The sequence below is a fragment of the Carcharodon carcharias genome, chromosome 5 (genome assembly GCF_017639515.1).
Source record: "Carcharodon carcharias isolate sCarCar2 chromosome 5, sCarCar2.pri, whole genome shotgun sequence".
Lineage (NCBI taxonomy): Eukaryota > Metazoa > Chordata > Chondrichthyes > Lamniformes > Lamnidae > Carcharodon > Carcharodon carcharias.
Window position 1 is genome coordinate 47,539,957 of NC_054471.1, and position 14,142 is coordinate 47,554,098.

The 14,142-nt window shown below is 54.0% G+C and overlaps 1 protein-coding gene across 1 annotated transcript in view; it reads right to left on the reverse strand.

Annotated features, from left to right (window-relative positions):
• Positions 1 to 14,142, reverse strand: part of nr2e1 (nuclear receptor subfamily 2, group E, member 1) — a 210,851-nt gene that overhangs the window by 18,289 nt on the left and 178,420 nt on the right. The window contains exon 8 of the mRNA XM_041188520.1: positions 506 to 611. Within this exon, the coding sequence (XP_041044454.1) occupies positions 506 to 611 (106 nt within the window). The remainder of the gene's footprint in view (positions 1 to 505; positions 612 to 14,142) is intronic.

Genomic DNA, 14,142 nt, shown 5'->3' on the forward strand with positions numbered 1-14,142 from the left:
AGGTTACATTCGGATCAGCCATGATCTTATTGAATGGCAGAGCAAGCTCGAGGGGCCAATGGCCTACTCCTATTCCTGATTTACATGTTTGTATAATCTAGCTGAGGCCAAACCAGTGGCGTAAAGGTTTATCATTATTTTCTTGCTTTTGTACTTTATGCTTTTATTAAGCCACAGATCTGGTATAAGTTTTTAATAGCTTCATCAACTTGTTCAGCCATTCATAGATAGCCCTTTAAGAGGAAAGGGACTCATCAGAAACAAATATTTGAGTGTACGCATTCATAGCAGAGAAAGGGTTGGACGGTTTCTCAGCACAGTTTAAAAATGCATATTTTCAGCTACTTTGACACAGACTGCGTATTTTAAGGTGTGATCGCTTGTGAAAATCAGCAATTCTGAAGATCATCTGTAGTGAATCAACCTGTAAATGAGCACATTGCAGCATCCCGCTGCATATGCATTATACATTCCCTCCAGCATGTGAGAGCCTGCTCTCCTTTACCTGGTGTGGATGTAGCTGTTGAGAGTGAGCTGAGCTTCATCCTGCAGTGCTGCGATTGCTGAAGCATTGCGGAAATTTCTCAGTTCTGAGCCACTCTGAGTAGGAACTAAGAACAAAAGAGAAAAACAGGCCTTCAGTCAGAATGAGTTACTGCAGAGTTACCTTCATAAGATACCTGCTCCAAACTTAAGCAAAGGCAATTATGAGGGTATCAAAGCACAGCTAGCTAAAGTGAACTGACGAATTAGGTTAAAGGATAGATAAATAGAGCTGCAGTGGTGGACATTTAAGGGGAAATTTCAGAATACACAGAAGAAATAGATTCCAACAATAAGAAAAATTCCACTACTTGTGTTTAACTAAAAAAATTAAAGATAGTATCAAGCTTGAACAAAAAGTATATAATTGCACAAAGATTGGTGGCAGGTCAGAAGATTGGACAGAATATAAAAAAACAGCGAAGAGTGACCAAAAATGTTGATATGGGAAAAAAAAATTAGAGTACGAGAGAACGCTAGCTAGAAATATCAAGACAGATATTAAGAGCTTCTATAGATATTTAAAAAAGCAAAGTTAACAAAGTAAGCATTGGTCCTATAGAAAGTGAATCTGGGAATTAATAATGTAAAATAAGGAGATGGCAGCTTGATTGAACAGAGAATTTGCATCGATCTTCACGATAGAGGATACAAGTAACATGGAAGAAATAGCTGTGAATCAGGAAATGGAAGGAAGGGAGGAACCCGGGGAAAATTACAATCACCAGGGAAGTAATACTGAAAAAAATTGTCGGAGCTGTGGGCCGACAAACCCCCAGGTCCTGATGCACTTTATCCTCAGGCCTTAAAAGAAGTGGCTAGTGACATACTTTGGTTTTAATTTTCGAAAATTCACAGCATTTGGGGAAGGTTCCATTAGATGGGAAAATAGCAAATGTAACTCCTTTATTTGAAAAGGGAGAGAGACAGAAAGCAAGAAACTTCAGGCCGCTTAGCTTAACATCTGCCATAGGGAAAATTTTAGAAAATATTATTACGGACATTATAGTAGGGTACTTGGAAAAATTCAAGGTAATCAGTCAACATGGTTTTGTGAAAGGGAAAACAGGTTTAACCAATTTATTGGAGTTCTTTGAAGAAGTAACATACATTGTGGATGAAGGGGAACTGGTGGATGTACTATACTTAGATTTCCAGGAGGCATTTGATATGGTGCCACATCAAAGATTATTGTGGAAAATAAAAGGTCATAGTGTAAGGGACAACATATTGGCATGGATAGAAGGTTGGCTAGCTAACAGGAAGCAGAGGACAGCCATAAATGTCTCATTTTCTGGTTGACAAGATATCACGAGTGGTGTGCCACAGGGATTAGAGCTGGGGCCTCAAATTTTTACAACTTATATAAATGACTTGGATGAAGGGACCGAAGGTATGGTTGCTAAGTTTGCTGATGATATAAAGATAGGTAGGATAGTAAGATGTGAAGAGGACACAAGGACGCTACAAATGGAAATAGATATGTTAAGTGAGTGGGAAAAGAGCTGGTAAATGGAGTACAACTTGGGAACATGTGAAATTGTCCATTTTGAAAGAAGGAAGAATAAAAAAGGAGCATATTATCTAAATGGTGAGAAATTGCAGAGCTCTGAGATGTGAGGGATTTAAGTGCCCTAGTGCAAGAATCACAAAAGGCTAGCATGCAGGTACAGCAAGTAATTAGGAATGCTAATAAAATGTTATCATTTATTGTGAGGGGAATTCAATACAAAAGTAAGGAGGTTATGCTTTAGTTATACAGGGCAATGGAGTATTGTGCACAGTATTGGTCTCCTTATTTAAGCAAGGATGTAAATGCGTTGAAAGCAGTTCAGGGGATACCTGGATTGGGTTTATGAGGAAAGGTTGGACAGGCTAGGCTTGTATCCAATGGAGTTTAGAAGAGTAAGAGGTGACTTGATTGAAAGATATAAGATCCTGAGGGGTCTTGACAGGGTGGATGTGGAGAGGATGTTTCCTCTTGTGAGAGAATCTAGAACTAGGGGTCACAGTTTAAAAATCAGAAATTGCCCATTTAAGACAGAGATGAAAATTGTTTTCTCTCAGAGGATTGTGAGTCATTAAACTGTGCTCCAGTGCCAAGGACCCATCCCAATGCCATGAACCCGAGTCCCAGTGCCATCAACCGAGTCCCAGGAACCCATCCCAGTGCCATGAACCTGAGTCCCAGTGCCATGAACCGAGCCCCACTGCCATGTACCCGAGTCCCAGTGCCATCAACTGAGTCCCAGAGCCATCAACTGAGTCCCGTGCCATGTACCGAGCCCCACTGACATGTACCCGAGTCCCAGTGCCATCAACTGAGTCCCAGTGCCATCAACCCAAGTCCCACTGCCATCAATTGAGTCCCAGTGCCATGAACCCATCCCAGTGCCATGAACCCGAGTCCCAGTGCCATGAACTGAGTCGCAGTTACATGAACCTGAGTCCCAGTGCCAAGAACCCACATTCCAGTGCCATGGACCCATCCCAGTGCCATGAACACGAGTCCCAGTGCCATGAACCGAGTCCCAGCACCATGAACCCATCCCAGTGGGATGAGCCAGGGTCCCAGTGCCATGAACCCGAATCCCAGTGCCATGGACCCATCCCAGTGCCATGAACCTGTGTCCCAATGCCATCAACCGAGTCCCAATGCCATGAACCTGACTCCCAGTGCCATCAACTGTGTCCCAGTGCCATGAACCCATCCCAGTGCCATGAACCGAGGCCCACTGCCATGAACCCGAGTCCCAGTGCCATGGACCTGAGTCCCAGTGCCATGAACCCGAGTCCCAGTGCCATGAACCCGAGTCCCAGTGCCATCAACTGAGTCCCAGTGCCATGAACCGGAGTCCAAGTGCCACAAAACCATCCTAGTGCCATGAGCCGGGTCCTACTGCCATGAGCCGAGTCCCGGTGCCATGAACCCGAGTCCCAGTTCCATCAACTGAGTCCCAGTGCCAGGAACCCATCCCAGTGCCATGAACCTGAGTCCCAGTGCCATTTACCGAGCCCCACTGCCATGTCCCGAGTCCCAGTGCCATCAACTGAGTCCCAGTGCCATCAACTGAGTCCCAGTGCCATGTACCGAGCCCCACTGCCATGTACCCGAGTCCCAGTGCCATCAACTGAGTCCCAGTGCCATCAACCCAAGTCCCACTGCCATCAATTGAGTCCCAGTGCCATGAACCCATCCCAGTGCCATGAACCCGAGTCCCAGTGCCATGAACTGAGTCGCAGTTACATGAACCTGAGTCCCAGTGCCATCAGACGGGTCCCACTGCCAAGAACCCCCATCCCAGTGCCATTGACCCATCCCAGTGCCATGGACCTGAGTCCCAGTGCCATGAACCCATCCAAGTGCCATGAACCTGAGTCCCAGTGCCATGAGCCATGTCTTTGTGCCATGAACCTGAGTCCCAGTGCCAAGAACCTACATCCCAGTGCCATTGACCCATCCCAGTGCCATCAACCCGAGTCCCAGTGCCATTAACCCGAGTCCCAGTGCCATCAAGCGAGTCCTAGTGCCATGAACCCATCCCAGTGCCATGAACCGAGTCCTAGTGCCATGAACTGAGTCACAGCTACATGAACCTGAGTCCCAGTGCCATGAACACGAGTCCCACTACCAAGAACCCGCATCCCAGTGCCATGAACCCATCCCAGTGCCATGAACCCGAGTCCCAGTGCCATGAACTGAGTCGCAGTTACATGAACCTGAGTCCCAGTGCCAAGAACCCACATTCCAGTGCCATGGACCCATCCCAGTGCCATGAACACGAGTCCCAGTGCCATGAACCGAGTCCCAGCACCATGAACCCATCCCAGTGGGATGAGCCAGGGTCCCAGTGCCATGAACCCGAATCCCAGTGCCATGGACCCATCCCAGTGCCATGAACCTGTGTCCCAATGCCATCAACCGAGTCCCAATGCCATGAACCTGACTCCCAGTGCCATCAACTGTGTCCCAGTGCCATGAACCCATCCCAGTGCCATGAACCGAGGCCCACTGCCATGAACCCGAGTCCCAGTGCCATGGACCTGAGTCCCAGTGCCATGAACCCGAGTCCCAGTGCCATGAACCCGAGTCCCAGTGCCATCAACTGAGTCCCAGTGCCATGAACCGGAGTCCAAGTGCCACAAAACCATCCTAGTGCCATGAGCCGGGTCCTACTGCCATGAGCCGAGTCCCGGTGCCATGAACCCGAGTCCCAGTTCCATCAACTGAGTCCCAGTGCCAGGAACCCATCCCAGTGCCATGAACCTGAGTCCCAGTGCCATTTACCGAGCCCCACTGCCATGTCCCGAGTCCCAGTGCCATCAACTGAGTCCCAGTGCCATCAACTGAGTCCCAGTGCCATGTACCGAGCCCCACTGCCATGTACCCGAGTCCCAGTGCCATCAACTGAGTCCCAGTGCCATCAACCCAAGTCCCACTGCCATCAATTGAGTCCCAGTGCCATGAACCCATCCCAGTGCCATGAACCCGAGTCCCAGTGCCATGAACTGAGTCGCAGTTACATGAACCTGAGTCCCAGTGCCATCAGACGGGTCCCACTGCCAAGAACCCCCATCCCAGTGCCATTGACCCATCCCAGTGCCATGGACCTGAGTCCCAGTGCCATGAACCCATCCAAGTGCCATGAACCTGAGTCCCAGTGCCATGAGCCATGTCTTTGTGCCATGAACCTGAGTCCCAGTGCCAAGAACCTACATCCCAGTGCCATTGACCCATCCCAGTGCCATCAACCCGAGTCCCAGTGCCATTAACCCGAGTCCCAGTGCCATCAAGCGAGTCCTAGTGCCATGAACCCATCCCAGTGCCATGAACCGAGTCCTAGTGCCATGAACTGAGTCACAGCTACATGAACCTGAGTCCCAGTGCCATGAACACGAGTCCCACTACCAAGAACCCGCATCCCAGTGCCATTGACCCATCCCAGCGCCATGAACCCAAGTCCCAGTGTCATCAACCGAGTCCCAGTGTCATCAACCGAGTCCCAGTGCCATCAACCCATCCCAGTGCAATTAACCAGAGTCCCCGTGCCATAAACCTGAGTCCCAGTGCCATGAACCCATGCCCCAGTGCCATGGACCCATCCCAGTGCCATGAACCCGAGTCCCAGTGCCATCAACCGTGTCCCAGTGCCAGGAACCCATCCCAGTGCCATGAACCTGAGTCCCATTGCCATGTACCGAGACCCACAGCCATGTACCGAGTCCCAGTGCCATCAACCGAGTCCCAGTGCCATTAAATGGTCCCAGTGCCATGTACCGAGCCCCACTGCCATGTACCTAAGTCCCAGTGCCATCAACTGAGTCCCAGTGCCATCAACCCAAGTCCCACTGCCATCAATTGAATCCCAGTGCCATGAACCCATCCCAGTGCCATGAACCCGAGTCCCAGTGCCATGAACTGAGTGGCAGTTACATGAACCTGAGTCCCAGTGCCATGAGCCGAGCCCTAGTGCCAGGAACCCGAGTCCCACTGCCAAGAACCCGCATCCCAGTGCCATTGACCCATCCCAGTGACATGAACCCACATCCCAGTGCCATCAAGCGTGTCCCAGTGCCATGAAGCTAAGTCCTAGTGCCATGAACCCGCATCCCAGTGCCAATGAACATCCCAGTGCCATTGACCCATCCCAGTGACATGAACCCAAGTCCCAGTGCCATGAACTGAGTCCCAGTGCCATGAACTGAGTCCCAGTGCCATAAACCGATCCCACGAACCATGAACCCATGCCCCAGTGCCATGGACCCATCCTAGTGCCATGAACCTGAGTCCCAGTGCCATCAACCGTGTCCCAGTGCCATGAACCCATCCCAGTGCCATGAACCGAGTCCCACTGCCATGAACCCAAGTCCCAGTGCCATGAACCCGAGTCCCAGTGCCATGAACTGAGTCCCAGTGCCATGAACCTGAGTCCCAGTGCCATGAACCGGAGTCCAAGTACCAAAAACGTGCATTCCAGTGCCATTGACCCATCCCAGTGCCATGAACATGAGTCCCAGTGCCATGAACCCGGGTCCCAGTGCCATCAACCGAGGCCCAGTGCCATCAGCCCATCCCAGAGCCATGAACCGAGTCCCAGTACCAGGGACCCATCCCAGTGCCGTGAACCCAAGCCCCAGTGCCATGAGGCCATCCCAGTGCCATGGAACCAAATTCCCAGTGCCATGAACCCATCCTAGTGCTATGAACCCATCCCAGTGCCATGAACCCAAGTCCCAGTGTCATCAACCGAGTCCCAGTGCCATCAACCGAGTCCCAGTGCCATCAACCCATCCCAGTGCAATTAACCAGAGTCCCTGTGCCATGAACCTGAGTCCCAGTGCCATAAACCTGAATCCCAGTGCCATGAACTGAGCCCCAGTGCCATGAATCAACGTCCCAGTGCCATGGACCCATCCCAATGCCATGAACCGGAGTCCCAGTGCCATCAACCGTGTCCCAGTTCCATGAACCAAGTCCCAGTGCATTAACCTGAGTCCCAGTTCCATGAACCGGAGTCCAAGTGCCAAGAACACGCATTCCAGTGCCATTGACACATCCCAATGCCATTTGCCGAGTCCTACTGCCATGAGCTGAGTATTGGTGCCATGAACCTGAGTCCCAATGCCAAGAACCCACATTCCAGTGCCACTGACCGATCCCAGTGCCATGAACACGAGTCCCAGTGCCATGAACCGAGTCCCAGCACCATGAACCCAGCCCAGCGCGATGATCCAGGGTCCCAGTGCCATGAAACCGAATCCCAGTGCCATGGACGCATCCCAGTGCCATGAACCTGAGTCCCAGTGCCATCAACTGGGTCCCAGTGCCATGAACCCATCCAAGTGCCATGAACCTGAGTCCCAGTGCCAAGAACCTACATCCCAGTGTCATTGACCCATCCCAGTGTCATCAACCCGGGTCCCGGTGCCATGAACCCGAGTCCCACTGCCATGAACCCGAGTCCTAGTGGCATGAACTGGAGTCCAAGTGCCAAGAACCCGCATTCCAGTGCCATTGACCCATCCCAGTGCCATGAGAAAAGTCCTACTGCCATGAGCTGAGTCCTGGTGCCATGAACCCGAGTCCCAGTGCCAAGAACCCGCATTCCAGTGCCATTGACCCATCCCAGTGCCATGAACACGAGTCCCGGTGCCATGAACCCGAGTCCCAGTGCCATCAACCGAGTCCCAGTGCCATTAACCTATCCCAGTGCCATGAACCGAGTCCCAGTACCATGAACCCATCCCAGTGCCATGAACCCAAGCCCCAGTGCCATGAGGCCATCCCAGTGCCATGGACCCAAGTCCCAGTGCCATGAAGCCATCCCAGCACCATGAACCCATCCCAGTGCGATGAGCCAGGGTCCCAGTGCCATGAACCCGAATCGCAGTGCCATGGACCCATCCCAGTGCCATGAACCTGTGTCGCATTGCCATCAACCGAGTCCCAGTGCCATGAACCTGAGTCCCAGTGCCATCAACTGGGTCCCAGAACCATGAACCCATCCAAGTGCCATGAACCTGAGTCCCAGTGCCAAGAACCTACATCCCAGTGCCATTGACCCATCCCAGTGTCATCAACCCGAGTCCCAGTGCCATGAACCCGAGTCCCACTGCCATGAACCCGAGTCCCAGTGGCATGAACTGGAGTCCAAGTGCCAAGAACCCGCATTCCAGTGCCATTGACCCATCCCAGTGCCATGAGAAAAGTCCTACTGCCATGAGCTGAGTCCTGGTGCCATGAACCCGAGTCCCAGTGCCAAGAACCCGCATTCCAGTGCCATTGACCCATCCCAGTGCCATGAACACGAGTCCCGGTGCCATGAACCCGAGTCCCAGTGCCATCAACCAAGTCCCAGTGCCATCAACCGAGTCCCAGTGCCATCAACCCATCCCAGTGCCATGAACCGAGTCCCAGTACCATGAACCCATCCCAGTGCCATGAACCCAAGCCCCAGTGCCATGAGGCCATCCCAGCACCATGGACCCAAGTCCCAGTGCCATGAAGCCATCCTAGTGCTATGAACCCATCCCAGTGCCAAGAACCGAGTCCCAGCACCATGAACCCATCCCAGTGCGATGAGCCAGGGTCCCAGTGCCATGGACCCATCCCAGTGCCATCAACCGAGTCCCAGTGCCATGAACCCGAGTCCCAGTGCCATCAACTGGGTCCCAGTGCCATGAACCCATCCAAGTGGCATGAACCTGAATCCCAGTGCCATGAGCCGAGTCTTAGTGCCATGAACCCGTGTCCCAGTGCCATGAACTGAGTCACAGTTACATGAACCAGAGTCCCAGTGCCATGAGCTGAGCCCTAGTGCCATGACCACGAGTCCCACTGCCAAGAACCCGCATCCCAGTGCCATTGACCCATCCCAGTGCCATGGACCTGTGTCCCAGTGCCAAGAACCCGCATCCCGGTGCCATTGACCCATCCCAGTGCCATCAACCCGAGTCCCAGTGCCATCAAACCGAGTCCCAGTGCCATCAAGCAAGTCCTAGTGCGATCGACCCATGCCAGTGCCATGAACCCGAGTCCCAGTGCCATGAACTGAGTCACAGTTACATGAACCTGACTCCCAGTGCCATGAGCCGAGCCCTAGTGCCATGAACACGAGTCCCACTGCCAAGAACCCGCATCCCAGTGCCATTGACCCATCCCAGTGCCATGGACATAAGTCCCAGTGCCATGAACCCAAGTCCCAGTGTCATCAACCGAGTCCCAGTGCCATCAACCGAGTCCAAGGGCCATCAACCCATCCCAGTGCAATTAACCAGAGTCCTCGTGCCATGAACCTGATTCCCAGTGCCATAAACCTGAGTCCCAGCGCCATGAATTGAGCTGCAGTGCCATGAACCCATGCCCCAGTGCCATGGACCCATCCCAGTGCCATGAACCTGAGTCCCAGTGCCATTAACAGTGTCGCAGTGCCATGAACCCATCCCAGTGCCATGAACCGAGTCCCACTGCCATGAACCCGAGTCCCAGTGCCATGGGACTTAGTCCCAGTGCCATGAGCCGGGTCCTACTGCCATGAGCCGAGTCCCGGTGCCATGAACCCGTGTCCCAGTGCCAAGAACCCGCATCCCAGTGCTATTGACCCATCCTAGTGCCATGAACACGAGTCCCGATGCCATGAACCCGAGTCCCAGTGGCATGAACCCATGCCCCAGTGCCATGAGGCCATCCCAGTGCCATGAACGCATCCCAGTGCGATGAGCCAGGGTCCCAGTGCCATCAACCCAAGCCCCAGTGCTATGAACCCATCCCAGTGCCATGAACCCGTGTCCCAGTGCCATGAACCGAGTCCCAGTGCCAAGAACCCATCTCAGTGCGATAGGCAGGGTCCCAGTGCCATGGATCCATCACAGTGCCATGATCCTGGGTCTCATTGTCATCAAACGAGTCCCAGTGCCATCAACCCGAGTCCCAATGCCATCAGCCGGGTCCCACTGCCAAGAACCCACATCCCAGTGCCATTGACCCATCCCAGTGCCATGGACCTGAGTCCCAGTGCCATGAACCCAAGTCCCAGTGTCATCAACCGAGTCCCAATGCCATCAACCGAGTCCCAGTGCCATCAACCCATCCCAGTGCAATTAACCAGAGTCCCCGTGCCATGAACCTGAGTCCCAGTGCCAAGAACCCACATTCCAGTGCCATGGACCCATCCCAGTGCCATGAACACGAGTCCCAGTGCCATGAACCGAGTCCCAGCACCATGAACCCATCCCAGTGGGATGAGCCAGGGTCCCAGTGCCTTGAACCCGAATCCCAGTGCCATGGACCCATCCCAGTGCCATGAACCTGTGTCCCAATGCCATCAACCGAGTCCCAATGCCATGAACCTGACTCCCAGTGCCATCAACTGTGTCCCAGTGCCATGAACCCATCCCAGTGCCATGAACCGAGGCCCACTGCCATGAACCCGAGTCCCAGTGCCATGGACCTGAGTCCCAGTGCCATGAACCCGAGTCCCAGTGCCATGAACCCGAGTCCCAGTGCCATCAACTGAGTCCCAGTGCCATGAACCGGAGTCCAAGTGCCACAAAACCATCCTAGTGCCATGAGCCGGGTCCTACTGCCATGAGCCGAGTCCCGGTGCCATGAACCCGAGTCCCAGTTCCATCAACTGAGTCCCAGTGCCAGGAACCCATCCCAGTGCCATGAACCTGAGTCCCAGTGCCATTTACCGAGCCCCACTGCCATGTCCCGAGTCCCAGTGCCATCAACTGAGTCCCAGTGCCATCAACTGAGTCCCAGTGCCATGTACCGAGCCCCACTGCCATGTACCCGAGTCCCAGTGCCATCAACTGAGTCCCAGTGCCATCAACCCAAGTCCCACTGCCATCAATTGAGTCCCAGTGCCATGAACCCATCCCAGTGCCATGAACCCGAGTCCCAGTGCCATGAACTGAGTCGCAGTTACATGAACCTGAGTCCCAGTGCCATCAGACGGGTCCCACTGCCAAGAACCCCCATCCCAGTGCCATTGACCCATCCCAGTGCCATGGACCTGAGTCCCAGTGCCATGAACCCATCCAAGTGCCATGAACCTGAGTCCCAGTGCCATGAGCCATGTCTTTGTGCCATGAACCTGAGTCCCAGTGCCAAGAACCTACATCCCAGTGCCATTGACCCATCCCAGTGCCATCAACCCGAGTCCCAGTGCCATTAACCCGAGTCCCAGTGCCATCAAGCGAGTCCTAGTGCCATGAACCCATCCCAGTGCCATGAACCGAGTCCTAGTGCCATGAACTGAGTCACAGCTACATGAACCTGAGTCCCAGTGCCATGAACACGAGTCCCACTACCAAGAACCCGCATCCCAGTGCCATTGACCCATCCCAGCGCCATGAACCCAAGTCCCAGTGTCATCAACCGAGTCCCAGTGTCATCAACCGAGTCCCAGTGCCATCAACCCATCCCAGTGCAATTAACCAGAGTCCCCGTGCCATAAACCTGAGTCCCAGTGCCATGAACCCATGCCCCAGTGCCATGGACCCATCCCAGTGCCATGAACCCGAGTCCCAGTGCCATCAACCGTGTCCCAGTGCCAGGAACCCATCCCAGTGCCATGAACCTGAGTCCCATTGCCATGTACCGAGACCCACAGCCATGTACCGAGTCCCAGTGCCATCAACCGAGTCCCAGTGCCATTAAATGGTCCCAGTGCCATGTACCGAGCCCCACTGCCATGTACCTAAGTCCCAGTGCCATCAACTGAGTCCCAGTGCCATCAACCCAAGTCCCACTGCCATCAATTGAATCCCAGTGCCATGAACCCATCCCAGTGCCATGAACCCGAGTCCCAGTGCCATGAACTGAGTGGCAGTTACATGAACCTGAGTCCCAGTGCCATGAGCCGAGCCCTAGTGCCAGGAACCCGAGTCCCACTGCCAAGAACCCGCATCCCAGTGCCATTGACCCATCCCAGTGACATGAACCCACATCCCAGTGCCATCAAGCGTGTCCCAGTGCCATGAAGCTAAGTCCTAGTGCCATGAACCCGCATCCCAGTGCCAATGAACATCCCAGTGCCATTGACCCATCCCAGTGACATGAACCCAAGTCCCAGTGCCATGAACTGAGTCCCAGTGCCATGAACTGAGTCCCAGTGCCATAAACCGATCCCACGAACCATGAACCCATGCCCCAGTGCCATGGACCCATCCTAGTGCCATGAACCTGAGTCCCAGTGCCATCAACCGTGTCCCAGTGCCATGAACCCATCCCAGTGCCATGAACCGAGTCCCACTGCCATGAACCCAAGTCCCAGTGCCATGAACCCGAGTCCCAGTGCCATGAACCTGAGTCCCAGTGCCATGAACCGGAGTCCAAGTACCAAAAACGTGCATTCCAGTGCCATTGACCCATCCCAGTGCCATGAACATGAGTCCCAGTGCCATGAACCCGGGTCCCAGTGCCATCAACCGAGGCCCAGTGCCATCAGCCCATCCCAGAGCCATGAACCGAGTCCCAGTACCAGGGACCCATCCCAGTGCCGTGAACCCAAGCCCCAGTGCCATGAGGCCATCCCAGTGCCATGGAACCAAATTCCCAGTGCCATGAACCCATCCTAGTGCTATGAACCCATCCCAGTGCCATGAACCCAAGTCCCAGTGTCATCAACCGAGTCCCAGTGCCATCAACCGAGTCCCAGTGCCATCAACCCATCCCAGTGCAATTAACCAGAGTCCCTGTGCCATGAACCTGAGTCCCAGTGCCATAAACCTGAATCCCAGTGCCATGAACTGAGCCCCAGTGCCATGAATCAACGTCCCAGTGCCATGGACCCATCCCAATGCCATGAACCGGAGTCCCAGTGCCATCAACCGTGTCCCAGTTCCATGAACCAAGTCCCAGTGCATTAACCTGAGTCCCAGTTCCATGAACCGGAGTCCAAGTGCCAAGAACACGCATTCCAGTGCCATTGACACATCCCAATGCCATTTGCCGAGTCCTACTGCCATGAGCTGAGTATTGGTGCCATGAACCTGAGTCCCAATGCCAAGAACCCACATTCCAGTGCCACTGACCGATCCCAGTGCCATGAACACGAGTCCCAGTGCCATGAACCGAGTCCCAGCACCATGAACCCAGCCCAGCGCGATGATCCAGGGTCCCAGTGCCATGAAACCGAATCCCAGTGCCATGGACGCATCCCAGTGCCATGAACCTGAGTCCCAGTGCCATCAACTGGGTCCCAGTGCCATGAACCCATCCAAGTGCCATGAACCTGAGTCCCAGTGCCAAGAACCTACATCCCAGTGTCATTGACCCATCCCAGTGTCATCAACCCGGGTCCCGGTGCCATGAACCCGAGTCCCACTGCCATGAACCCGAGTCCTAGTGGCATGAACTGGAGTCCAAGTGCCAAGAACCCGCATTCCAGTGCCATTGACCCATCCCAGTGCCATGAGAAAAGTCCTACTGCCATGAGCTGAGTCCTGGTGCCATGAACCCGAGTCCCAGTGCCAAGAACCCGCATTCCAGTGCCATTGACCCATCCCAGTGCCATGAACACGAGTCCCGGTGCCATGAACCCGAGTCCCAGTGCCATCAACCGAGTCCCAGTGCCATTAACCTATCCCAGTGCCATGAACCGAGTCCCAGTACCATGAACCCATCCCAGTGCCATGAACCCAAGCCCCAGTGCCATGAGGCCATCCCAGTGCCATGGACCCAAGTCCCAGTGCCATGAAGCCATCCCAGCACCATGAACCCATCCCAGTGCGATGAGCCAGGGTCCCAGTGCCATGAACCCGAATCGCAGTGCCATGGACCCATCCCAGTGCCATGAACCTGTGTCGCATTGCCATCAACCGAGTCCCAGTGCCATGAACCTGAGTCCCAGTGCCATCAACTGGGTCCCAGAACCATGAACCCATCCAAGTGCCATGAACCTGAGTCCCAGTGCCAAGAACCTACATCCCAGTGCCATTGACCCATCCCAGTGTCATCAACGCGAGTCCCAGTGCCATGAACCCGAGTCCCACTGCCATGAACCCGAGTCCCAGTGGCATGAACTGGAGTCCAAGTGCCAAGAACCCGCATTCCAGTGCCATTGACCCATCCCAGTGCCATGAGAAAAGTCC